This window comes from Tympanuchus pallidicinctus, unplaced genomic scaffold (assembly GCF_026119805.1).
Source record: "Tympanuchus pallidicinctus isolate F22 unplaced genomic scaffold, pur_lepc_1.0 scaffold22, whole genome shotgun sequence".
Lineage (NCBI taxonomy): Eukaryota > Metazoa > Chordata > Aves > Galliformes > Phasianidae > Tympanuchus > Tympanuchus pallidicinctus.
This window is the reverse complement of record NW_026294739.1, coordinates 3,798,001-3,822,522: the sequence shown is the minus strand read 5'-3', so window position 1 is coordinate 3,822,522 and position 24,522 is coordinate 3,798,001. Positions and strand designations below refer to the sequence as shown.

The following is a 24,522-nucleotide window of genomic DNA, read 5'->3' as shown; positions in this document are numbered from 1 at the left end:
CCCAGCCGCCATTTCGGGCCGGGACGATCGGTGTCAGCGCCGGGCTGGGGGCTGGCGGAGGGGTTGGGGCCGCAGCTGCCGCCCGGGGGGGCCGCGAGGCTCTGCCCGCCAGCTGCCCGCCCGCATAAATCTTCGTGCCTGATCCCGGCCCCGAGAGACGCGCCATTGTCTCTCGGCCCTACAAAAAGCCGCGGCCCCATCTGCTCTGCCCTCTGCCAGCGCTGCTCCCCTTCCCCGTCGCACCCCCTCCCCCCCGGCCCCCACCTCTCGTGCGGGCTGCACGCGTGCTTTGCGCCTTCCTTTTGTGGGGTGCGGCGGGTCGGAGCCCCGGGCAGCAGAGCCGCTTCCCCGTCGTGCGGCCGCCGCGGAGGAGCCGCGGGACCCCAGCGCCCAGCGCCAGGCACGTCCGACCGCGGGGCCCCGAGACGGCAGATGGCCCGAGGGGCGGCGGAGGGGCAGGTGCAGGGAAAATTACTAATTAGATACGGGACATTAAGCTCTCATTCTTGAGAGAGGGAATTTGGCACCTTCCAAAGGCCGAACAAAGCCCGGAGCGGGCCGTCGGGCTCTTCCTTTTGCCATCCTTGAGGGGCTTTGTCTGGGGGAAGGAAGGGGACAGGATGCGGGGAATGCTGTCTGCTCGGCCAAACCCCGCCGCACGCCTGCAGCATCCTTCAGAGAGGCACAGATGCACGCTGCAGAGCTGCAAACCCCCAGCTTCCCCTGCCAGCCCCAGCGATGGAGGCACTGGGCTTACGTTCAGCACCCGGCCGCTCATTGATAACGGGCCGAGAAACAAGAGCCCTGGGTGTGCAGGTGTGGGTGAGATCTCAAAGCCCACCGGGGGTCTCTCAGTGGGATGGGGGCACCCAGCTGCCCCCCTGGCTCATCCAGCAGCTTTATCTGTGCCTGCGTCATCCCGCTTCCCTTCCTATCTCAACACCGCTCTATTTTTGGCAGCAGGAAACCCCTCCTGGGCTGATAACAGTGCTTTGGAAAGTGATCTGAAGAGGAAAAGCCCTCTGCTCCTCTTTTTCTTTCTAACACGGCAGATACGGGAAGCTTCCACCTTTCCACGTCCCCCTGGAGGAGCCTAACCAGCTGCTGGTTACTTCACACAGACCTTTCCCATCCACAGACCCATGCAGACCCTCTGCCTCTCATCAGAGGATGAAGCACGTGGAAAGGTCGAAGCAGCTCCCAAAGCCCAGACTTGGCAGTTTTGCAGGGAAGGGATGCAGGGCTGCTGTTGGAGATGGAGATGCATGGTGTGCCATGTCCTTGCTCGAAGGCAAGATGCTTGGGATGCTTGCGATTGCCGATTGCCGTCCCAGAGCTTCAGATCCTCTTAGCTGTGAGATTAGACATCAGATGTGTTGCTATCTCTACTTTTAGGAATGGGCCAGCAGAACCGGTGGAATTTTTAGAGGAAGGATGAACAAACAGGCTTATGGAGCAGAAGATACAGAAGGGGTTTCGCCGTGGGGAGAAGCAGCTCCCTGCAGCCCCAACCCCAAAACGCGGGGCTAAGTGCAGGTGTTGGAGCTCCGGGCTCCTCGGTGACACACAGCTCGGCGATGCCAAACCCTGCTGCTGACCTCATCGTCCAGCCTTATCGGTGAGGCGTTGGAGCGGGCTGAATGAGCCAAGAAAATACTTGTGGGATGAGATCACCTTGGCTTTCTTCGTGGCTCCCAACTGCCACTCCCGAGCCCCGAAGCTGGGGAGGATGCGTGTGATGGAGAGGTTTGTGGCCAGCAAGATGCTTGTGGAGGGATGCTGACAGCACATGGGCAGCCTGGTGCCGTGTCCACTGAGCCCCAGGATGCCAAAAGCCTCCTCCTGTCCCTCTCACAAATCCCTGCTTCAAAGCAAGAATTAAAAACAGGGCTCAAGTCGCCACGCAAGCACCTGTTCCCCATTCCCGCACTGTTTACTCATGCCAGGATCCCTGTGGCCTGAACCATCGGGGCTGCCAACCCCACAGCCCTGCGAACAGCCCGACAGTGACACCTCAGGAATGTCCCTGGGGATGTGTCCAGCCCATGTCGCCTTGACTGGCACCATGTCCAGGGACATGCAGGGTGATGCCATGTCCTGCTGGGGTGCAGGATGGGTGCTGCAGCCTTGGCAGTGACACCCATCACTGCTGCCCCGTCATCCATTCTTCCTTCTCGGCCATCATCTTCCCAAAATCTTTCTACCTCTGCATCTCAGTGGGGGCTCAACTGGAGCGATGCAGGACCAGGGCTGGTGATGGTGGCAGTGGGTTGTTGGGCTGGTCCCCATGAGCAGCCATCCCCCAAGGCACAGCTCCTACCACGCTGAAGCACAAATAGGCACCTTCTGTCCCAACATCAAAGACAAAGTGTGAAGTGCAGATTTCTGACTGCATTATGTCAGAAATGGGCTGGTGTCCTTCTCTTCTCTGCATTTTAACCCCATCCCCCTGCACCCCCCTCCCCCCGCCCATTCTTGAAATGAGTAATTTCCACTCCTGGATGTTAACTTGTCCTTTTCTGCTCCTGCCAGCAATAATTTGGCCACATTCTCACCTTTGTGGCATTTTCGCTCTTTCCTGAGAAATGCAGATCTCTGGGTGTGATTTCCTGCCCGCAGGAGGGCGGGCGGGGAGGAGGTTCCAGGACAGAGGAGGGCTGTGGGGTGACACAAGAGCAACTCATGTCACATTTGCAGCCCTGTGGACTATGGGGCACCTCCTGTGTGAAGGTTGGCTTCACAGCCTTTTTATGGAGGGCTGGGGGTGGGAGGGGACTGAAAAGGCTGAGCCTTTTGGGGAGAAGTGAGTGGGGGGGAAATTGTTTTATTCTGGGGAACCAGAAAACCCCAAATGTTCTTTGGTTACGGTTCTCTGAAAGTTTAAAATGATCCTTTTGCCTAGGAGAAAATTGTGAGAAGCCAACACAACTCCTAAATAAAAGCCACTGGCAGTATCAGAGCATCCCTGGGATGGTGTGGTCCCTCCCTTACCTCTCAACCCCAGGGTGGTCCCGAGGCAGAACACCTCCTCACAGGCAGTTCTGTGCAAGAACCCCAATCTGCAGCCTGCAAAAGGAGTGGGGGTTGCTCCTCCTTATTGCTCTTCTGTGATGGAAGTCACTGCACACATCCAGACTGCTAAGGAAGCTTTGCATCTTCCCTGCCATGGGGATAACCTGCCATGGCAAAATCCTCTTGGTGTTATGCTCCTGGATGTTTAAGTGAGAACTAATCGGTGTGGAGGATCAGGGCTGGCCGAGGGGCAGATAGCAGGGAAAGAAAAGGGGTGTTGACTCTGATGCCTGATAGCAACACTTGAAGGAGACTCAAACAGCCATCTCCAACCCGTGCACTGGCTTGGTGAAATAAGAAATGTGGGGGTGAGCATTAGGCAGGGCTTGTTCTTCACTGCAGGGTCCCAAACACAGCAGGAACTCTTCACCTTGACAGGGAGGGTGACACCAGGCTGTCACTGCTCAAAAGCAGTGGGTTGCCAGCAGGCTCATTACTGAGACGCACCTCCAGGCAAACCTCACATGGGCACAAAGAGTGTGAAATGTCCCTTGATGCCCTTGTCACAAATCTTTGACCTCCTGTGGTGTGTGCTGATGGTTGTGAGAGCAACATCTGGGCAGGCATGCAGAGGGGAAGGTGAAGAGCATCTGCCTCCATAAAGTTTCCTCTGGTCCAGCAAATGTCTGGAGGAAACACTCACGGCGAAGCAGGGAGGAGAAAAGGAGCTCCTATAAGGCTGGGACTAACAGGGAGAGATGCAACAGTGAGAAACCTGCAGGAGAAACACAGCGATACTTGAGCCTAGAGGCAGTGCACTGAGATAAGAGTAGGTGCTGAAGGTAGGCTCTAGAAATGCTTTTTCTCTCCATACATTCCATAACGGCGCTGAAACGGAAGCCCTGTGACTGGCTGCTGGGAGAAGGGTGGGCAGAAGAGGACCCAAGAAGAGAAGAGGGGAAATAAGAAGAAAAACAGTGCGAGCAATACTGAGCTCAACTCCAGTCGACCTCAAGCAGACCAGGCCCCAGAAGAAACTCAGCCCCTCGAGTTTTGAGCAGTCCTACAACCAGCTCAGTGAGAGTCCCAATGCTGGCAGAACAACCTTCCAGCAGAGCTGTATGTTTTAGCTGCTCGATGATACAATAGAAAACGCCTCCCAAGCCCTGGCCCACTGGTGCATTTCCTTTGCTCGCTGGAATTTCCGTTTCGTTCTTCCTCTCCCAGGCTCTTACCGAAAAATGGTGTCACCATGCGCGTCCCTTGGGCGGGCTCTGGAGGGAGGCCAGCCTCGAGGGCCCTTTGTTGAGCTCCCCGCGGGTGCTGGGTTCAGCTCGCCCGTTTATTAATCACCCAAGGCGACTGTGCTGGTCAAGGGAAGATTTACAAGGCGGCCAGGAAGTTCTTATTTTTACAGGAGTGCCTCAAACACACGCACGCAGTAGGAAAAGCAAACATTCCAGGCATACCGAAGGATCCGCGGGATAAAAATTCCCCAAGCAGCCCAGATTAAGACACTCCAGGCACATGGAAACACTCAAACCCGGACTCGGGGATTTAATGGTGTGATTTAGCAGGCAGCCCCTAAGCTCTGCGTGGAACAACCTGAACTGCATGGGAGAAGCCCCTGTAGAGGGGGGCAGCCCTTGCTACAATGAAGTCAGGGCTGACCCCACGCCCAGCTCCATGGGGGCACCAGAGCCTTGCAGCAGGAGTTTGCCTTAGGAAACTTTCAGCTTCTCTCCTTCGCCATCCAAGCAAGGGTTACTGAAGCAGTGCAACACCTGGTCCCAGCCAATGGAAAAGAGGTGGATGCTGCTCCAGCTCTGCCTGCCCGGACCACAAGCTGGAGTGCAGCAGTTGTTGCTCCAGGTCAACACATATTACCTCCTCCAAAGTCCTGTGGAGGTGATCTCAGCTTAAGGACACATTCCTCAAACACTGTCCAGGTTGGATGACAGCAGAATTTGGTCTCACCAGTGGCTTCCACAGGACAATCTGTCTCCTGGGTTGCTTGCCCAGCCTCACTGTCAAGTGGTTCCCAAGTGCTGCCACATGATGAAGTGAACAACAGCAACATTTTTGCATGCATGGGTTTGGGTTTGCAAAGAAACGTAAGAAATGCAGAAGGTAAAGAGCTCCTGAAGTTGTTAAGTTTGCTTATAGGAAAAAAAATCAGCCTGAATTACGTGCTTCCCCTTTCTCTTTTGTAATTCCCTTGTCAAAAGATTCGTGCAGCATATTCACAATGATGCCCTTAGTCCTGATGACATGTTGGGCAATAGCCTGGACTTCCTGATGGGCTCTGCATCTCTCTGAGTGAAGAAGAGGAAGAAGCACTGAAAAACAGTAAAGTAAAAAGGGTCAGAGATCTTCATGAGCTGGAAATATCCTGGAAGCTTCTGGAAGAGCTGTGGAGGGGGCCGGTAAGGAAATAAGTCATCTGCTGAAAGGGAGGGTTAAAGACAAGCACGTGCTTGAGAACATCCTAGAGAAAAATGCTCGTTTACCCAGTGAACGAGGCACCCTCCATGCACAAAGCAGACATGAACTGCCCTCTGTGCTTAGCCCAAATCACAACCCACCCATAGGCACAAGCAGGGCCACCTGTCCCCACAGCTGGCCGCAGCTCCCCTCCTGCAGCCACAGCAAGGATGCTCTCCAAGATCTGGGTGATTTATCAAGAGCTTGCATCTCAGTGTATCATCTGAACTCTTATATTCGTTGTCTCCTGTCTTTCCTGCCTCTGTTCATCACCAGCCAAGGAGTTCAGGAGACCTTTCGGTGCCGATGCACTGTTTGAATACAAAGCCATCCTCACAGAATGGGTTTTGTCCCAGTAACCGCGACTGGCTTCATTGTGTCTGCACCCCTCTCCTTGCTTGGTTTTAACTGTGCTTCTTGATGGTTTTCCTAGCAGGATTCTCTCCTGACAGCAATTGGTAATTCACATCCACACAGTGCAGCACATGCTTCAACTCACTGCAGGCTGCGCAGTGCAGGACTGACTTCTGTGCCTACAGGCATGAAAAATTACCATAAAATCTGCACTTTCCACAAATGGCTCCTGGTGTAGATGTGATCACCCCTGCACATCTTCCTGAGATCAACTGTGATTTCTGGTTCTGTAAATTCTTGCTGCCAGCTGAGGCCAGGCCACCACAGCAGGGCTGGGGCGGAGCCTTTCCCGTGCTACACCACGAGCCAGCTGCCTTTAGCAAATCTAACGTGGCATTGCAGAGATGTGAGTCATCATCACCAGCCTTGTTTTCACAGATATTCTCAGCGCAGATCCGCGCCGCAGTATTTTTGTTTGCCCCTGACCGTCACAATATGACACATCCAGCTCACCCCATGATAACGAGACCTGGCTTATTAGGAACAGTAAACAAAACCAACTCCTTGCAGCCCGACAGCCACGACTCCCACTGCTCAGAAGGTGGTGTTGGGTTGGCAGAAGCCCCGCAGAGCCTCTTCCTCAGGACCATCAAGCTGCCTGGCCATCTTGGTGCCGCTGCTCCCAAGGGCCTGCGTCCTCACTGGGGATGTGGCGAGTGCAGGTGGTGCTGGTGGGGATATTAAGGATGATGAGACTCCCTAAAAGGAGAGCTGACTGGGATGCTCTGGGCACTTTTTGCCTTGCCTTGCCTTGCCCTACCCTTAGACAGCCTTCCCTGAAGGCAAATTGGGATGGATAGGCAGAAAAGATCCTAAGGCCACTCCACCACTGGCTGCATTCAGAGCGGGCACAGAGGATGGCACATCGATAGCTTTCCAACGCATGGCCCAGGGGCTGCTGCCTGAGTTCTGGCTCTCTGGCCTTGGCCAGGAACATGGCGCCTGCAGCACGAGCCTTGCCCTTCAGAGGAGCTGCCTTGCCAAGATTGGAATTGGGCCAGACACCTTACTGGCACACAGCTAGGCAAGACAACACAAGCCCTTGTGCCCAGTCTTTCTTGGTCCATGAGGCTGTGGGGACAGTGCTGTCCCTTCTGAGCTGAGTGATAAAGGACACGGAGCCCACAGGGAAGGAGGAATGTCTGGGAGGTGTTAGTGGGCAGCCTGAAAGACAGGCCTGAATTCACTTGCCCTGCTTACCCGAGTTAGGAGTTGAGTCCATGTCCCACAACTCTATATCCTGAGGAACAGAAATAGGTGCTTTAAAAGCATCCATTATTCAGGAATGGCTTCTTTGTACTCTGCCCAGTTTACACTTGGGTACAAGACACGAGACTGTTCCTGCCTGCCAAATTGTCTCTTCCAGGGGCGGACACAGGGCCGAACTATGAGGTCCTCAAAGGAAAGCCACCTCTGCCCCAGCAACATGCTGCCACACACAGTGTCCACATGCACATGAGACTGATTGCCCAGCCAGTCATGCTGGAGATGGGGACACTTGGTGAAATACCCCCAGCTTGCTACAATGAACTATAAACACACTCTGCTAAACAGAAATGGGCTTAGATTTATTCCTGTCCCAAGCAGGAAACTAGAAGGGATAATACAGAATTAAGCCGTGAAGTTAACCTTCAGCTATGTAAATTATAGGGAATGAAAAATGCAGTCAATGTGAAACAGTCTTATAAATGCACCTTAACTACAGGCACTATATTGTACAGTGTAATCTTGCAAGCTGGGGCAGTGGAAAACAGCAAGCAAGTTTCAGCCTCTGAGCTATCTGGGGTGAAAAATATTTTTCCAACCGCTTCTGCTGTCGCACACTATTCCACTTGATAGGGAATGTACAAAATGGGCTGACCAGCTAAACACACACTAGTCATAAGGTAGCTATGTTGACAAATTGAATCATATTTTGTGGGATTATACCCAAGGCAAAGAATTTGGAAGATTAGCGACTGAGCAATGTGAAAGCGCTGCCAAGCTCATGTTGCTGAGACTCGTACTGCTGGTTTGGGAGCGCTGCAAGGCCACGTGCCAAGCCCCTCCTCTTTGTGCTTTGGAACCAATATTTGCACAAAGTGAAGTGAAAGCACGGGCACCGGCAGCTGGATAGCTGGGGTTTTATCCAGGTTGTTTTTGTAGGGCACAAGGCCCACAGCCAAAGGACAGCGACGACGTAGATTGTGGCTGTTGAGCTCAGTGGAGCCCTGTTGGCTTTAGACCAGGGGTGTGAGGTGCTGTGCCACCCGGACATCCCCAACACATGTGAAATAAAGAGATTTTAATCACTGATTACTGATTCTTTACATACCTAAAAGTACTCATCGCTCTTTAGCATCCAGATCAGTGAATTACATTGTTTCCACAGTGACACATATATAAAGGCAGGGACTTTGGGTTACACACCATCAGTGACCCCAGATTCTGGAATCACTGCATTCACTACCAGCATCAGAGATGGGACACGAGCAACCCCTGCCTACTTAAATGCCCAGTAACAGGATTCTGGATGAACGTGCACCAAATGCCATCATTTTGAGTCACTACACATCAGCGTTCTGAGGAAGAAGCTCAGAGACATAGTAAAGGATTAAGTCATGAAGCTAACCATCAGATTAAATTACAGGGATTGAGAAATGCAACTGTTGTAAAACTGACCTGTAAAGACACTGGATGCGTTACGATATATAACCTCCTGCAGTATGACTATTATTACATTTTCCTCGTATTAAACTTTGCAAGAGGGCACATGCTTCAATCAAACACACAGAATAACAGCCTGCCTCGTCCTGGTGAGGACAGGGACTGCACTCCAGGGCTCAGGGCAGTCTCAGCTATATGTGGCACGAATGCGTGCAGGTTTATTTGGAGGCTGGATGAGTCTCACAGTCACACTAACCCCATTGTTATGGACAGACACTTTTCCAGCATCTCAAAGCCTTTAATGCCAACATTTCATGAAGGATTAAAATTATTATCCTTGTAATATTCTGGTGAGAACAAGGAAGCAGTGATATCAGGAGGGACAGAGAAACTTGCTTAAAATAGCAAACAGAATTCAGATTTCCCATGTTTTTCTGCAATGGGAGGAGGAAATGGCAGCAGGGATAACCATGCCTGCTGGAGGAATCTTGCAGCCCTAAGATGGACCCAGCTCCCTGCTCACATTCCCATGTGACAGGACCTCACACCTACACATGGTGGGGTCCCAAAGCAGGCAAGAAACCTGGGTGCCATCGTTGCTCCCTATCCAGTACCTGCAAGGGGTGCAGGACAGCCGTGTGAGCCTTATGTCTGCTGGGGGCAGGGAAGGGGGGCAGGCCATCCTTCCTCCTTCCCTCAATTCCTAGTTCACACTACACTGTCTCGTGGCCTCTGAGCCCTTGCCTTCTACCGGCAAATCTGACAGCACACAAAAGCAGCAGGAGTATTACAGATGAGACCTGGCTCTGCAGGACTAAGCTGACAAAAACCCTGAGGAATGCAAACAAACTCCCTGCGCCCCCTCCAGCTCTCTCCTGCAGGATTTGGCTAAACTGTGAGCACTGGGAGGAAGGGAAAGCAATCACAGCAGCATTTCTCAGCTGCAGGCTCTGTGCAGTGCTGCCATGCCCTCTGCCGGGCCCCGGTCTGCCTGTCAGACCACCCTTCCCATGCATGCCTGCACAATGCCTGTGCCCTCACCGCTCTCCTCGCACACCTGCCTGCTTCCTCACAGCTTGGCTGCCACATCCAGCTTGGTCTGAGGTGCCTGCCATCTCCACTGGCCAAAGCTCTGAAACAGAAAAGGAGCAGCAATTAAGAAGGGAGGAAGGTCGCTCAATTAAATCACAACACCCTGAGGGAACAGAAAGTCCGCGGGACCTCCTGTGACAAATGCATCCCATGAAAATGCCAGCTCTGCTCTGGGCTCTTGAATCAACCCAGTTTGTTCTGCAGCTTCCTTGCTCGCCTTACAGCAATACTGACCCCTGGACAACCACTGGGCATTTTGGCAAAAGACGTTTGATAATAAACAGGCAGCAGTGCACCAGCCCTTGGAGTGAAACTCTGTAACTAGCTGACGCCTTCCAAGACCAAGCACAGCCTCTGTGAACTAGAGGGGCAAGAGACCTGTTTCTGCACATATCATCTGGCAAAAGCTGGAAGTAAACCCAACGGCCCCATGAGTAGGCTGAGTATTAGGTAAGACTTGCATTAACCTGAAACTGGGTTGCTCTGAGGCACTGAGCAATGTTCCAACGAACTGAAAGCCCTGCCCCACTCCCACCACAGGCTGAGCACACAAGGAACAGCCTGCAGAGCAGCCACTGCCTCCACACAGGTAACAGCCACCATGCTGTGTGTGGGACACGAGTTGGATCTAAAAGCAAAAACCCACGTCAGGAGTTCGTTGGCCAGCTCCAGAGCTAGCCACAAAGCACAAACGTGAGGTGGGTGATGTGAGTTTCCTGGCACACAGATAACCCAGCAGGACAGGCTGCCTGCACACAGCCCAACACACCCACACAGAGCAGCACTGGGCCCGGGGTGCCTCAGCAGGGCAGGACTCAGTGAGCTGAGGGCTCGCTTGTCCCAAACACAGCTTTGGGATGGTGCGAGGGTCCCGGCGGACCCAGCATCACCCTCAGACCGCTGCTTCCCGCCCACAGCGCTGTGAGGCGCTCCAGAGGCCGCGCTTCCCGCCCAAACTGAGGTAACCCTGCGGGGCGACGCCCCGTCCGGCCAACCGGACAGATAGGAGCAGATAGGCGCTAACCGGGCGGGAGACACGCCAGAAAAAAAGAAAGGCATTGAGCCACGCACGATGCAGCACCTCTCCCAGTTGCCTCCCTCACGACGCCCGAAAGCAACACTGCGCATGCGCATGGTGAACAGGCCGCCATTGGGGATGCGCATGCGCATGGTGGATAGGCCGCCATTGGAATGCGCATGCGCATCCCCAACGGCGGCCTGTCCACCATGCGCATGCGCATCTCTCCTCCCAGCCGGGAGCGCGCACGGAGGCACCTCCTCCCGTGTTTCTGCGCCTGCGCGCCGGCGGCACTTCGTCGCGGTAGTCGCGCGAGATGTACGCACTTCCGCCGGCGGCGGCCGGGGCCTATGTACCAATGGCTGCTGGCGGCTGTCGGCAGTCTCTTCGCCGCCGCGCGCCGCTCCGCGCCACTCCCGGTCCCGCGCAAGCGGCCCTTCCGCAGGTCAGCGCTCCGCCGCGTGTTCCTCCGCGCTGCGTCCGGCCCCCGGGCGTGACGGGGTGCCGGTCTGCCCGAGGGTTCCGCTCCTCGGCCCCGACATGACCTCCCTCAGCCCGCTGGGTGCTGTGCTCTGTGCTGTGCGGCCCGGCGTCCCGTAGGCTTTCTTGGCCACCAGGACGCACACGGGTCCTTTTGCAAATTGCTCCTTTCCAGCCCGTCTGCACTGATGTGTGCAGCTGTACCTTCCCCAGGCGCGGGGCTGTGTGTGTGACTGAGCGAGATGTAATGGACATGAACTGGGATGTGGGGAGTTTCATACAAAAATGAGGAATAAAAGCTCCTGTGAGGGTGTCGGAGCTGTGGAGTGGGCTGCATATGGAGGCGGTGTGGTTTCCTCTGAAGATACTCAAACCCTGGGCACTTTTCTCCTATAGGGAACCTGCTTTAACAGGGGGTCTGGACTGGACCTCCAGAAAGGTCTCCCAACATCTGCAACTCTGTGATTCTGTGTGCAAAGTGAAAGGAGGGGCAGTGCTTTTGCAGGCAGGAGCTGGCGGTGTGCAGCAGAGCCATCCCTGCCACATCCCTCTTCCCAAAGGGAGAGCAACACGGGCTGCCTGCCACGCTTTGGGCACTCAGCTTTGCTAGGAGATCACTGCAAATGAGGGAAGCAAGTAGGGTGGAACTGCTATGTTCCAATGGCAGAGGTGTTTTCATCAGCTGTGCAGTTGGAAATAAGGTCTGAAATGCTGCTTGTCTCTAAAATGACAAAGGTATTCTCAGCTCCCTGTGTGAGGCTGCGAGAAAATCATAGAATGGCCTGGGTTGAAAAGGACCACAGTGCTCATCTCGCTCCAACCCCTTGCTATGTGCAGGGTCACCAACCAGCAGACCAGGCTGCCCACGGCCACATCCAGCCTTGAATGCCTCCAGGGATTGGGCATCCACAACTTCAGTTCTCCATAAGTGCTGTTTCTCAAAATGTACGTGAATGGGACAGGCAGGTGAATGGTTTGGCTGAAATTTTGGATGCAGAGATGTCCTTAGCAAGCACCATTCCCAATCAAAGCGGTGGAGCACATGGGTGAAGTTATACAGAAGTTGCCTTTTTTGTTACGTCTGCCACTTGGGGTTTTCCCACAGCAAAAAAAGATGAAAAATTACGGATATCAGTGGTGAAAGTAATGGGTAAAAATGAGCTTCTCTTCAATGCTGCATTGCAGCATCGTGTGAATTTCAGAGGAAAAGTCAAACTTCAAACAGCTTTACATGGTAAACTATCACAAAGTGCCCACAGCAGTGACACAGGAGGAGATTTGGGAGAGGAGAGAGGCCTGCACGTGGGTGTGTGCATGCAGAAATAAGGGGGTTTGTGACATCTTGTTTTCGCCCCCCCCTCACTGGTGGGGTGGAATAGAATGTTAGGCTGTTGCCACGGCGTCGCAGGGGGAGTTGAGCCCATCTTGGTGTGGAGGGGAGACACACGTCTGCCTCCTGCAGTGCTTTTTCCACCTTTTTTGTGACTGCTGCTCAACACCCTCTGCTTTTACTTCACCTTAAGAGAGCCTTAGAGGAGCACATGCTACAGGGGCACAGCTTGAGCTCCTCGTGAGTTATGCGTTCTGCTGCATAGCTGAGTTTCTTTACCACTCGCTCTTACCTGGAGTGAGAAAACTCGGAGAACATCAGAGGTTTTTTAGTCTTTTTTTGAGTCGTTGAGAGAAAACAAATCCTGCCATGTCCTCAGAAAAACCTAAAGAGCCCAAGCGCCCGGCTAAGTGTAAACGGAAAAAACGACATTGCAACAGGTACGGGGTGCAGTGCTGAAGCTGGGGGAGGAGGCCCTTCTCTGTAAAAACTGCTGGTGGTAACGTAGCTGGGTGTTAAAGCCGTGTTTATCGCTGAGTGCAGCCCTGGGGAGGCCTGTGGTGCTGTGTCTCTGCACGAGGTTCGAGCTGGGAGCCTTCTGCTGTGGGCCTGGGAGTGAAAGTTAGCTGTTGCTAAAAGCTGGATGGGAAGACACACGTGGTGTTGTTTTCTTCTTAATTTAGACTGCTGAAATATTAAATACGCCGAGCAGGAACGTGGTTTTTTGGGAATAATTTGTGTTTACCACCTATTCCTTGGTATCTTCTGCCTGAAGTTAGCAGCGCAGTAATGACAAATATCCTCTGTTTGACATGAAATGTAGAGCTGTTTTGTGTTTCTGATGCGAAAGGGGGACAGTCCAGAGGGGGTGAGATGAGCAGGGCTTGGATGTGTAACAGTTGGAATTGTTTTGATCAAAGAAGGACCAAAGAGTCCTCGCTGTGTAGGGGGGGAAGGACAGAAACACCACTTTGTGTTTTTGGAAGCAAATAGGAAAAAAATAATATATCTATATATATAGAAATGAGCTGTGTATTCCCACCATTAATAACTACATTTCTAGACTTTATCTTTGTGATGACTGATGCAGTACCTCAGCTGCTGCTCAGCAAGGAGGGGTGCAGCTGAGAGCGATTGCAATGAGGGGTTGGCCAGCACTGATTTAGCAGTGAGTTATTTATGTGGGTGTACGTGCATTGCTTTCCCATCTTATATTTCCTGTCCTACTTAGGCTTTTTTTTCCCTCTGCAGCTCATTGTAGTGAACTCAGATGGCTTAGTAATCATCGGCGTATTTCTTTCCTCGAGGAAAGAGGCAAAGCTGTATATTAATTAAGAATTTTTGGTTGCTTGTAACAGATAGAAAGTATATATTGAATGTTGGAGAAAGGGGCCTGAAGTGTTTTGAATGGGTGAATTAATTTTCTGTGTGCGCTCTGCTTGGTGGGAGACATCAATGGGAGATGCTGCCACATGTTTCTGTCTGGACCGATCCTAGAGGTGCTTGCAGGGGAGACCTCTGGGATAGGAGGATTGATTTGGGAAGTTTGGGTCCTGTGAAGGGAAACGAGTCTCTTAGAAGCTCATCTGCAGTCCCCAAATGCTGATCTGCACGTATTTTCCACAGTGTTCAGCCGCCTCTGCAAGAAGATCCTGACGAGCCTCAACCAAAGAGGAAAACATCAGGTACTGCACATTGCAGAAGTAATTAATACGCCTGATTTTTTTGTTTTGTTTAGGTTTTGGGTACTTTAGTAAACTGGCTTCTGTTCTTCAGCATAAAGGCTGAAGTTTTGAGCCATTCTCTAAATTGTGACCCTATGTGTAGCCAATGGCCTGAGGCAGAATTGTGTCTCATGTACTGGCTGTGGCAGGAAGGGGTACTTTTACTGCCAGCAGGAGATGCCCCACGTCTCTCTGGCCATGAGCCCATCCACATCAGCACAGTGAGCACTGTGCATCAAAGCTGAGTGCTCCCTCCTGTATTCATGGTCTGTATTTGTAGTGTTTCACATCTGCCAGCTGAAAAGAGCTGTTTCTTCTGAGAAACCACCTAAAATCTGGGGTACAAAGGAAAGCACCTTCAAAGTGACAGCAGGCAGAGAAAAAAAATGGCATTTAGGAGTGATGCAGCTATGCTGCTACCTCGGTATTCACTGCACAGATCATGGTTTGAGATCAGAGTTTCCCTTTTTCAGTCAGATGAAGAGGGAGAAGCTTTTTATGCTGTAGGATATTTCCTAGCACAAATTTTATGGGGAAACATGGAGCTCTGTAGCTACTGCTTGGCTTCCCCTAATTTAATGCTGAACTGTTACAGTGTGCTGCTCTGGTATCACTTGATCCCTTTTCAGTCATGTTCTTATATGACCTGTCTTGTTCTTTTTAAGGCTCTGAGCCTCCAGGAGAAGCAAGCACTTCTGCTGAGGTGAACTTGCCACCCAGGGCAGCAGATGAACACTGGACAATTTCAGATGACAACGTAACTTCAACCACAACCTTGGGAGAAGAGGTCAGCACAGGTTTTGAAAGTAGGCAGTTGTAATTGTTGAATCTGTGGGAGACAAAAGGAAGGAGCTTCTCTGCATAACAAAGCCTGTACAGCAGTAGGGTTTTCTTTGCTATTTGTAGCAGGCAGCTCTGTTGGCTGGGTTTGCCTCATTCAGGTTTGCACACTGTGCTCTAGCTCTTGTAACTAAGGAGCTCAATGTTTGCTGTCTTTCAGATACTCTGTAGTCATTCATAGCCGTAGTCTTAGGATGTTTACAAGTTGTTTCTAAAGCTAGTAGTTAAGGGATCAGTATGCATCACCTGGCAAGAAAAACTGCATAATTGCTGTGGGTAAAGGTCTCTTTGCTACATTATACACCAGAGGATGCCTTTAAGACTTTGAGTCTTAACCGGTGAACTGTTGCTCATCTCTGTAGCTTGGTTCAAAGCTGCAGTGTTATTTTTCTCACTGCCCCACTGGTAGAAGAGAAGAATAAGAAGCTGCCATGATCCATTTGTTCTTGAGAGAGTTACTCTCTTTCACAGAACTTATTTTTCAGGGGCCAAACTCACGTTTCAGTGTGGTTAGGAGCTGAATAAGAACTCAGGGTTAGATTCATGTCATTTTAATCACTGCATATATGAGCTCCTGTATTAAAAAAAATTAGAAAGTGTACTTGTCAGAGATTCTGCAAATATTTGCACTCTGCTGCAGTCTAAACCAGCATATCACGATCCCTGAGTCATCATAGAGCTGCCTACATTCCAGGAACATCATGTTTGCTTGTGTTTGCATTCAGGTGATATTCACAGTGATATTTTGTTTTTATTCCAGCCTCCATCTGCTCCATATGACCCTTCATTTGAAATACCATCAAGCCCTGTGCTGGAAAGGCTGCAGATTGGTAAGGGTGACACCAGGTCACCAACTCATTTCTTTTTCACCCATCCTTGTGCACCACATGACCCAACTTCAGGTTTGCATACAGATGATTGCAGGCACAGTGTGTAACATCTAGGGATATTGCATGTGAGCTCTGTTTCTTTTTGATTGGTGAAGCTCTTTAAACTCAAAACTTTGGTTTCCTTCTGTAGTGACTGATGTAACTTGTGTTCCTGTTACAGATAATATGCCTTTTGAAAGCGATGCTTACTTTGATAGGGTCACACTGGCCCTTTCTCCTGTGACAGTTCCAGATTTCAGGTAAAAATCCTTTCATTTCTTTCTGGAAAAGACTTTCCACCTTTCCCTTTCATTCTTGAGTGTTGTCAAACACCTGGATCATTGTCCACATAATAATAGTTACCCAAATTATTTTGGGACCTGATCCAGTTGCTGTACTGCAGTGAGATATCCAGCTGCCTTTTTTCACCCCCCTTTGAATCCAGATACTTCATAGACATGGGAGATTTGTTAGAAGAGGCAGCTTTGTTAGCCAGAAGCTTCTGTATTGACTCAGGGCTTGGGCTGCCTTGGAAATGGCCCCGAGAGTATCTGCATCACTTGTGCAGATCAAACAGCAGTGTGTATTCGAGGCAGTTGTTCTGCTTTTAGTTTTACCTGTGTGTACTTTCTCATTAATTGGTTGAAGACAGCAGGTCTTCATCTGAAAGTAATCAACATCTCATGTCGAAACAGTTGTCAGTGCAGGCTGAATTGTAGGTGTTTATTTGAACGTCTTCTTGATGCTGTTTCTTTTGCCTTTGTTATTTTTTAGCAACTACTACACTGAACCTCCTGGAGATGACACTTCAACACCCACTGAGGATGAAGAGCCAAAACCTTCTACTTCTGGAATGGACAAAACAGGGAAGCCTTTGCGCAGCGTTGAGGTACGTGGCTGAGAAAGGCTTTTTGAAATTAAACCATTCAATAATTACAGCTACAAAAACACCCAGTTCCTTCCCTGTCCTTCCCATGTCTGAAGCAGCTGTTGGAAAACACGTAATAAACCTAGATTTCATGGGAAAAAAGTCTCAGACTGAAGTAGAGGAGGAGCAGGCTGTGGCAAGCAGTGAAGTATGATTAAGATATCCTGGGGACTCATAGCAAGCAGTCATTATGTGTACTGACAGGAATGCATATTAGCCTGAATTATTATGCAAGAGGTGCAGACCGCAGCTGCAGATAAGAGGCCCACATTTGAGGAAATGGTTGTAAAAGAAACCTTGAGAATTACAGTGAGCACAAATCCTTCCCACAGGGCTAACACAAAACAGACGTGTGGGAATTGCTGTTAAATGAGCTGCTGTGTTTAGAGAGCAACCTGTGCAGGCTGCACCAAATCCAGATGACAAGTATTTGCTTCATGTGCAGCGATTCTAATCTGTTCTTCTGTTTGTTTGTCCCTCCCTTCTGCTAGGATGCGCAGAAAGAAGAAAAAGAGAAATACAAGCAACTCTTGAAACTACTGAAGGACAAATATGCTAAATACTGCCAAACTGCAAAGCCGACAAGCTCCAAGTAATTAATTATAGGAAGAAATTAACTTAAGATTTGGTGGACACGGAAAGTGGAGGGAAAAAAATGCAGCTTTTGCACTCTCAGGGCTCCTGATAGTGTCCCAGGGCTCCTGATAGTGTCCCAGGGCAGGTCTTTGCATAAACTAAGTTTTAAAAGCTCAAGAGATGCTTCCCCTCCCTGCATTCACTTCCTCCAGGTGTAGCTGGAATGTTTTGTGAATGTGTTCTGCAGATGAAAGTTTGTCACTCTGTAGGGATACGTTTCTCTCCCAGTAGATTAAAAGGAAGAAATCTCAGTCTTGTGTACAGAACTGCTGTTCTGAGAGCAACCTACAAGAGGGAACTTGCGTGTAAATCTGATTCATGAGTAGCAGTGATGTGGGTTTGATATCTCTGTTGCTGTGTAAGAGATTGCATGAAGCTAACCACACCAGGAAAAACACAAAAATAAGAGAAGCTCTTATCTCAGTGGGATACTACACCTCAAAGCTTTGTACAAAGAGCCTAATTAGAAAATATTGATGCCAGAATGGTGAAACAGCAGCGTGCCTTTCTGCACAGGCAGATAGTAGGAAATGCCACGTGAATGCTGTGAAGCATGGATTGCTTTAGCAAAGCTAAAATCCCAGTCTCTGCTTTGTCTCACAGCTAGAAGACATGGAAACACAGTGCTTCAGAGCAGAATAGCACATCACATGTAAACATTCTGCTGTGTGAATACAGAAAATGACACTGTGTGTAATTTTAGGTGCACCAGCATTAATATTTGAGGTTGGATCAACATGCTGCTTTTGGCATCTGATCTTCCAGCCACTGGTTATTGTGGTTTGGCCAATATCTCAGAACAGTCCTGAAGGATGAATTTAAACATTCCAGAAACGTGTGTTGTGTGGACAATGTATTCACAGTGCCAGCATTATCTCCAATAAAGGGCTGGCCAGGGATTGTGACAGAGAATGCTGCCTCGTCCTATAAAACACAGATTGCATACAGATAACAGATACTGCATGTATAGAAATTCTGATTCTGTTTTGTTTTTTTCCTGCTGCACCAAAGTGTTGAGATTTACTACAAAGAGTCACTGTCTGCTGTAACTTTCCTGGAAGAACAAAGATGTGGAGGGGATGCCTCCAAGCTTTTGACACCAAAACCTGGTGAGTGAGCCCTGCTTTATAGTTGCTCTGTTTTATAGCTAGGCTTATAAAATAGAGCATTTATTTAAGTCTTGAAGGTATATTTTATGCTATGCTAGATGTGGTGTGGCTTACATTGGCTCTTAGAACAAAACAAGCTGTCTCTGGAAAGAAAAAGGAGAGCAGGAACAAAACCAGAGATAGTTGTTAGCTGAAATGGCTCTGTAAGTGACAAGCTTTGTTTAAAGCTGTTCCTCCACCCTGGTGCTGTACCAGAGGTGTTCTTAGCTGCAGAAGTAACTGCATGCTGTGCAGGTGAAGTCTGTAACATCTGGCCCTTTGTGCTGGTGGAGGCACACTGATGTGTGTGTACCCTTTAGGTTACCTCACCCAGCTGTGATAATGCATTACTGTTTAATCCTTTTTTATGTGACCATATCCATGATATCAGAGCTTCAACACTAAGCCAGCTGTTACAAACTGAAACATTAACCTGGTGGAAAGGCAATAAGGAGTGAAACAACAAAAGGGACAAGCATGAAACAGGGTGGTGTTATAAAAGAGAAAGTGCTTACCTGTCTCTGAAGATTTAGGCTCACAAGGGAGCAATCTCCAAGCAGAGCTCCTTCCCCTCAGCCAGTCAGCCCTTAAATGGGGTCTAAGAGAGGTGCAGCCAGGCTCCTCCCCCATTGCCTCCACCTGTGCTCCCAGGTCCTTTCCCCAGGTGCTCAATCAGTGCTTCAGGCTGGGACTCAACAGTTCCCATAAACCAGCAGATTGCTTCTTTCCTGGATTAGCACAGCACCTCTCTTTATAACAAGTTGGCTTGTTTTGTAGATCATCTTTTCTGGTAAGCTGAAGAATGTAACTACTGAAAGTGACTTTAGATCCTGGGCTTCAGAGCTCACACGCTTTCACATAATGTCCAGGAGGCCTGTTTGCCAGAGTTAAAACTTCATGACCTTGTAGTCATTGTTAGGAAGGTTGTTGGGATTTTTTTTTTTGTCTTTTCCTTCATAATCTGAGAGTCATGTTTGCCTGATCCTCATTAAATGCTGACTTCTTGTATGCTTTTTTGTGCAGATGGCAGGAGCCCACGCCACTCTCCAGAACGTGAGCAGCCCAGGTAGAATCTTGGTTCCTCTTTGGTTTTGTTCTGTGTATTCCAGCAGTGTCCAGAAGGAGAATAACCATCCTCATCTCAATGTTCTGGCATGAGAGCAGCTAGCTTGTGGCTCTGGAATTGCTTGCAATCCAGTTGTGTCTCTCATTTCTTCTCTGTGAACCATCTGAGCAGCAGCAGCGCGAGCGCAGATGGCTGCGTGTTGCTGAAGGAAGCAAAGCCAGTGAGAGAGACTTCTGTATGGCAGTCTGATCTGTGATAATGCATTCCTTAACCAGAAGGTGGACGTGTAAGAGTTACATGCATTGCTACAGCCTGCTTCTCTGTTTCCAGTTGCAGTTACGGTACGCCAGCAGAAAAGGAAGGCAAGAGAGGACAAGAGGGACAACCCAACTCAGGGGTGAGTTTATTATTCAGATGTATGTGGATACATGGGTGTATGGATGCATACTCAAAATACACTTCCAGTTTTATACACGAGCAAGACTTTGTGTTATCCCTTAGCAAATTTGCTTTCTAACTTGACCTCTTTTTGTCTGAGACAGCATGGAGATGAAGTCCCAAGGAATGCCTCCTCTGGATTGCATCTGCCACCCGTTGTGTCCGGAAGACCATCTATCCATGATGAGGAAGAAAAGAAACTCCCCAAATCCCAAGAACGCTTTCCTCCACTCACAGAGGTACCATAGCTGTCGGTCCCTTGTTCAAATTAGAAAGCTGTAAAACATCCACATAGCTCTTATTTTTTTGCAGATGGTTCTTGAGCCTGTTTTGCAGTGTTAGGAGCTTGCATTCACCACTTGTAGATGTCTACAGAGCAAGGGTCAGCAGTAAAGCTGATCTTAAAGGGTTTAATACAGTCCACACAGTCCTTTGGTTGTGCTCACGTAAGGGTTTGTGGGAATTGTGTGAGCAGGACCAAAACTGGTCCACGTTTAACAGGTGCTTTTGCAGAGCACTATTTGGCTGCTCTGATTCCTTGAAGTCCTGCTGATGTAATTGAACACCTTCTTTCTGGCCCAGTGACGACTGGTTTGGGAAGGGCAAGCAAATTGAGGGTTTACAAACTCTGGACAGTGAAGCTCCATACAAGACAAAAAAGTTGTTTTTCTCACTTCACTGGCCCAGATTTAACCAAAAGGAAGTGTGCTTTGCACCCCTTAAGCAGGCTTCGATGGAAACATCCATACAAGAACAGTTACACACACAGCTGAGCCTCCTGAATGCATGAGTCCAGTGTCGACACCTCAGTTCCCTTTGGAGTTCCCCACTTTTAACTTCTTTTAGGTCCCTGACTCACAAGCCTTGGTATGAAAAATGCCCACTGTGGTGCTGGTCTTATCACTCGAGCCTTCATATAGCAGACCTTGTTACAGCTGAAAGCTGCCCACAGGTTGGTGTGCTCACCATTTCCCATTCAATTTCTTGCTTCAGGCCATGGAGAGAGAGATCAAGGCTGCATTGAGCGAGGGTAAACCAGAGGAGGTTGTGAGCAGTGCCTTCAAACTCAGGCTCAGCCGTGAGGACATCCAGACACTGAACAACTTTTCGTGGCTCAATGACGAGGTAAAGCTTGCTGCAGCACAGGGATGTTTCTGTTCTGGATGTCTCTTCAAATGTCCTCGCTGGGCACAGGTGTCTGATTTCAGATATTTGCAGACCCTCACTGCAGAACTTATAAACACCTGTTGAGTCTTACTGTAGGTAAATAAAGGTCTAGAGTTGTAGAAACTCTAATTGTTGGGTCATGCAGTTTGTAGAAGTTAATCTTCTGAAAGTATTGCTTCTCTGGTTTTGGGTTTTTTTTTACTTTTTTAATTTGGTGAGCAGTGTCTTATTTTGTATTTTATATTTGCTTTTTACCATACAGGTCATTAATTTCTATATGAATCTTCTGATGGAAAGAGGCAAAAAAGAAAACTATCCATCAGTGTACGCTTTTAGTACTTTCTTCTGTCACAAACTTCTTTCCGAAGGCTACACAGCAGTAAAAAGATGGACTAGAAATGTGAATCTGTTCAAACATCACATCATTTTAGTTCCTATTCACTTGAGATCACACTGGACCTTGGTGGTGAGTCATGCTGGATTTCTTTTTTTTTTTTCAATTGAAGAATTAAGTGGGGAGAAAGCAAGCAAGCAAGAAAGGTTGATCAGTTTTTGTTCAGTTTGCTGCATAGGCTCGTGCAGTGTCTGATGGTTACTTTTCAATAACAGGTCGTAGATATCAGAATGAAGACCATCACATACTTTGACTCACTTGGAAAAAGAGGAGACAAGATTTGTGAAGCTGTATTGTGAGTAACTGCTCAGTCAGTGCTGTTTGTTGTGAACTCTGAGAAGGTTTTTAGCTATTTGTACCTGAGACACAACTGGAAGCGTTTGGTTTTTTTGTAGCTGGGGAATAAAACCATTCTCACATCACTCCTTCCATCCAGGAGAGTGATACATGTCTCCAGGATGTACAGAGCATCACCATGAAATGCGTGCAAACTAAACATTTGAGTTGTTCCTCCAAATGCCTTATGGCAGTAAAGATCCACTGACATCTTACTGTCCTGCCATTTGGCTTCCTGTGGAATTTCAGGGATCTCTTTTTCGTTGGCCTAAAATACGGAGATGAAGAGTTGTTTTGTTTTGTTTTAAACAGCCAATACCTGCAAGAGGAGAGCTGGGAGAAACGAAAAGTGAAGCTGTCACTTTCGGAGTGGACCCTTCACAGCATGGAGTCCCATGTATGTGAGCACTGCTGGGACCTGAAACCCGCAGCTCCTCGTCACAAAGGCCTTAATGCTTTCTTAACAAGTCTAAGCTTTAAAGAGCATCCATAAACATAAACCATCTCGGGCTGCAAGTGGATTAGGAAGCTGTGCTGGGATGCGAGGCAGTGCCTTTCCTTGCTGGCCAAGTACTTTATTTTTCTATGAGTCTGCCATGTTAGGGTGAATCTGGCTTTGCACCTTTTACACAAGTTGAATTTAAGAATCTGTTCAGCTGTTGTCTGAGAGAGAAGGCTTCCAAAAGCAGGCAGGGCTTTGAGGTGATTCTTCTTCGTGCGTGAATTCTGGCAGGTGATGAAGAAAAGGGTTGAGCTGATGTCTTTCAACAAATTAATAGCAATAAGCAGCATCTGCAGACTCAGGAGACATGACACCACTGTGCTGCTCGCAATGCAAACTTCAAGACACCTTGCAGGGTGGATTGCTGCTACCCCTGCAAGAATTTGGATTATGAGGTCCAAGGAAAGGAGACAGAGGGCTGTGAAGATGTGGTTCGTGGGTTTACTCCTCGTGTGTGGGATGGGTTGTGCACGCAGGTTTGCAAGTCAGAGTATTGGGGGTGGTGGGTGGTGCTGCCCCCAAGCTGCTTTTCTTTTAAGATAGAAAACATTCTCCACCTTCTTCCCTTTCATTAGGAAATTCCTCAGCAATCGAATGGAAGTGACTGCGGAGTTTTTATGTGCAAATATGCAGATTATGTCTGCAGAGACAAACCCATTACCTTCACTGAGGTGAGCCAAAGCTCCTAATGGTTTCAGATGAGTGCACACGTGCAGGGGCTGGGGAGGTTGTGCAGCTGTTTGCTCTGCCTGGGGTGGAAGTTTTGTACTTCCATTTGTGGTGCGTGGCGCCAGGGCTGGAACTCAAAGTGGCCTCAGCAGAGTAGAGCTGTGTTCACCATCCTTAGGTCTCAGGCAAACCTTGAGCTTCCCCTCGGGCAAGGTATGGTTTTTGTATCTTTTGGAGAAATAGGCTTAACCCTTAGACTGATTAAAATAGGAGTTATCTTCTGATGTAGCGGCCTTTAATTAGAGCTTGTTTTAAGCTGTTGTTAATGGTCAGATAAATCTGGCTTCGTTGGGTTTCATCCATGCAGCACCGCAGTGGGTGTGAGACACAGCAGACCGTGTTGTACTCACGGGGGCTGCGTTGACAGTGCTTAAAATGAGCTTGATGTGAGAGAACACCACACGTGTTTTCTGTCCCTTCCTGCTGTGCACTGCATGGGTTTTTCTTTCCTTTTCTGTACAGGAAGACATGCCTTACTTCCGCAAGAGAATGGTGTGGGAAATAATCCATCAGCAGCTGCTGTGAGGCATGAACCGGCAGAGCAACACGGTGGATCACCTCGCAGTCACTAACTCCTATTTCATTATGTTTGCAGTGCCTTACTGAACAGGAAGCAGGCACTCACATGTTTCTCTTTTAGGCTATAAAGTAACGGTTAATTTTTTTCCTCCATTTCGGAGACGGTGCCTCTCTTTGAAATGAGCTGATGCGCCTTGAGTGAGAGTCTGAAAGTTGGCTGTGACTTCACCTGGGGAGTGGTGGAGAAGAAATGGTGTGAACTTGTGTCGGTGGGACGGAGGGCTGCCACCTCACTGCACACGTGGCCACATTTATGGACAAATGGGACTCTCCTGCCTGGTGGTAACAGTCGTGGGAGCCAAACTGAGCTCCCCGAGGACAATGTGCTTAGCTGCTGTTTCTTCAAGGAGAGTTTTCTTCTGTTTCTGGAATACCTACGATCTACTTGATTCCTAAAACTGGATTTGTGATGAAAGGGGGGGGGAAAAAAAAAAGTATTGACGGTTTTCTTGATTTGTAACAAATCTGTAGTGAAGCCCCTTTAGTTGGGGTGGTTTTGTTTTGTCTGCAGGGAATTATCTGATGTGAAAAGAGAAGTATTTATTTTGTTTCTTTTTTAAAGTAAATATGTAATTTATACAAAGAGCTTTACTGGAAAGAAATTCTACCTGGTGATGAAAGAGAGTGTTTTTTCTAAATGAAGAAAAAAAAAGAAAGAGGTATCAGAGTGGTTTTTGCTTGCTTATGTGA

General features: G+C 49.1%; 1 protein-coding gene and 1 long non-coding RNA gene across 2 annotated transcripts; one reads left to right on the top strand and one right to left on the bottom strand.

Annotated features, from left to right (window-relative positions):
• Window positions 1–4,581: 4,581 nt before the first annotated feature.
• Window positions 4,582–10,768, bottom strand: LOC128082143 (uncharacterized). The gene is made up of 3 exons (XR_008207562.1): window positions 10,673–10,768; window positions 9,614–9,688; window positions 4,582–5,351 (listed from the first exon to the last, which is right to left on the bottom strand). It is a non-coding gene; the product is annotated as an uncharacterized LOC128082143 (long non-coding RNA).
• Window positions 10,769–10,983: 215 nt separating this feature from the next.
• Window positions 10,984–24,488, top strand: SENP2 (SUMO specific peptidase 2). The gene is made up of 17 exons (XM_052685992.1): window positions 10,984–11,111; window positions 14,103–14,161; window positions 14,866–14,987; window positions 15,801–15,870; window positions 16,091–16,169; window positions 16,684–16,798; window positions 17,329–17,429; window positions 18,485–18,582; window positions 19,645–19,687; window positions 20,018–20,084; window positions 20,230–20,364; window positions 21,119–21,250; window positions 21,555–21,758; window positions 21,902–21,981; window positions 22,335–22,419; window positions 23,100–23,195; window positions 23,716–24,488. The coding sequence occupies exons 1-17, from the start codon at window positions 11,017–11,019 to the stop codon at window positions 23,776–23,778; spliced, it is 1,644 nt and encodes a 547-aa protein (XP_052541952.1). The 5' UTR covers window positions 10,984–11,016; the 3' UTR covers window positions 23,779–24,488.
• Window positions 24,489–24,522: the final 34 nt, after the last annotated feature.

What these genes read in the sequence shown, in the direction of transcription:
- SENP2 (XM_052685992.1), top strand. Translation starts at nt 11,017, where the DNA reads ATGTACCAATGGCTGCTGGCGGCTGTCGGCAGTCTCTTCGCCGCCGCG. An exon ending in CCAGAACGTGAGCAGCCCAG is followed by an intron (nt 19,688 to 20,017) that starts GTAGAATCTTGG and finishes CTCTGTTTCCAG; the next exon opens with TTGCAGTTACGGTACGCCAG. An exon ending in AACCCATTACCTTCACTGAG is followed by an intron (nt 23,196 to 23,715) that starts GTGAGCCAAAGC and finishes TTTTCTGTACAG; the next exon opens with GAAGACATGCCTTACTTCCG.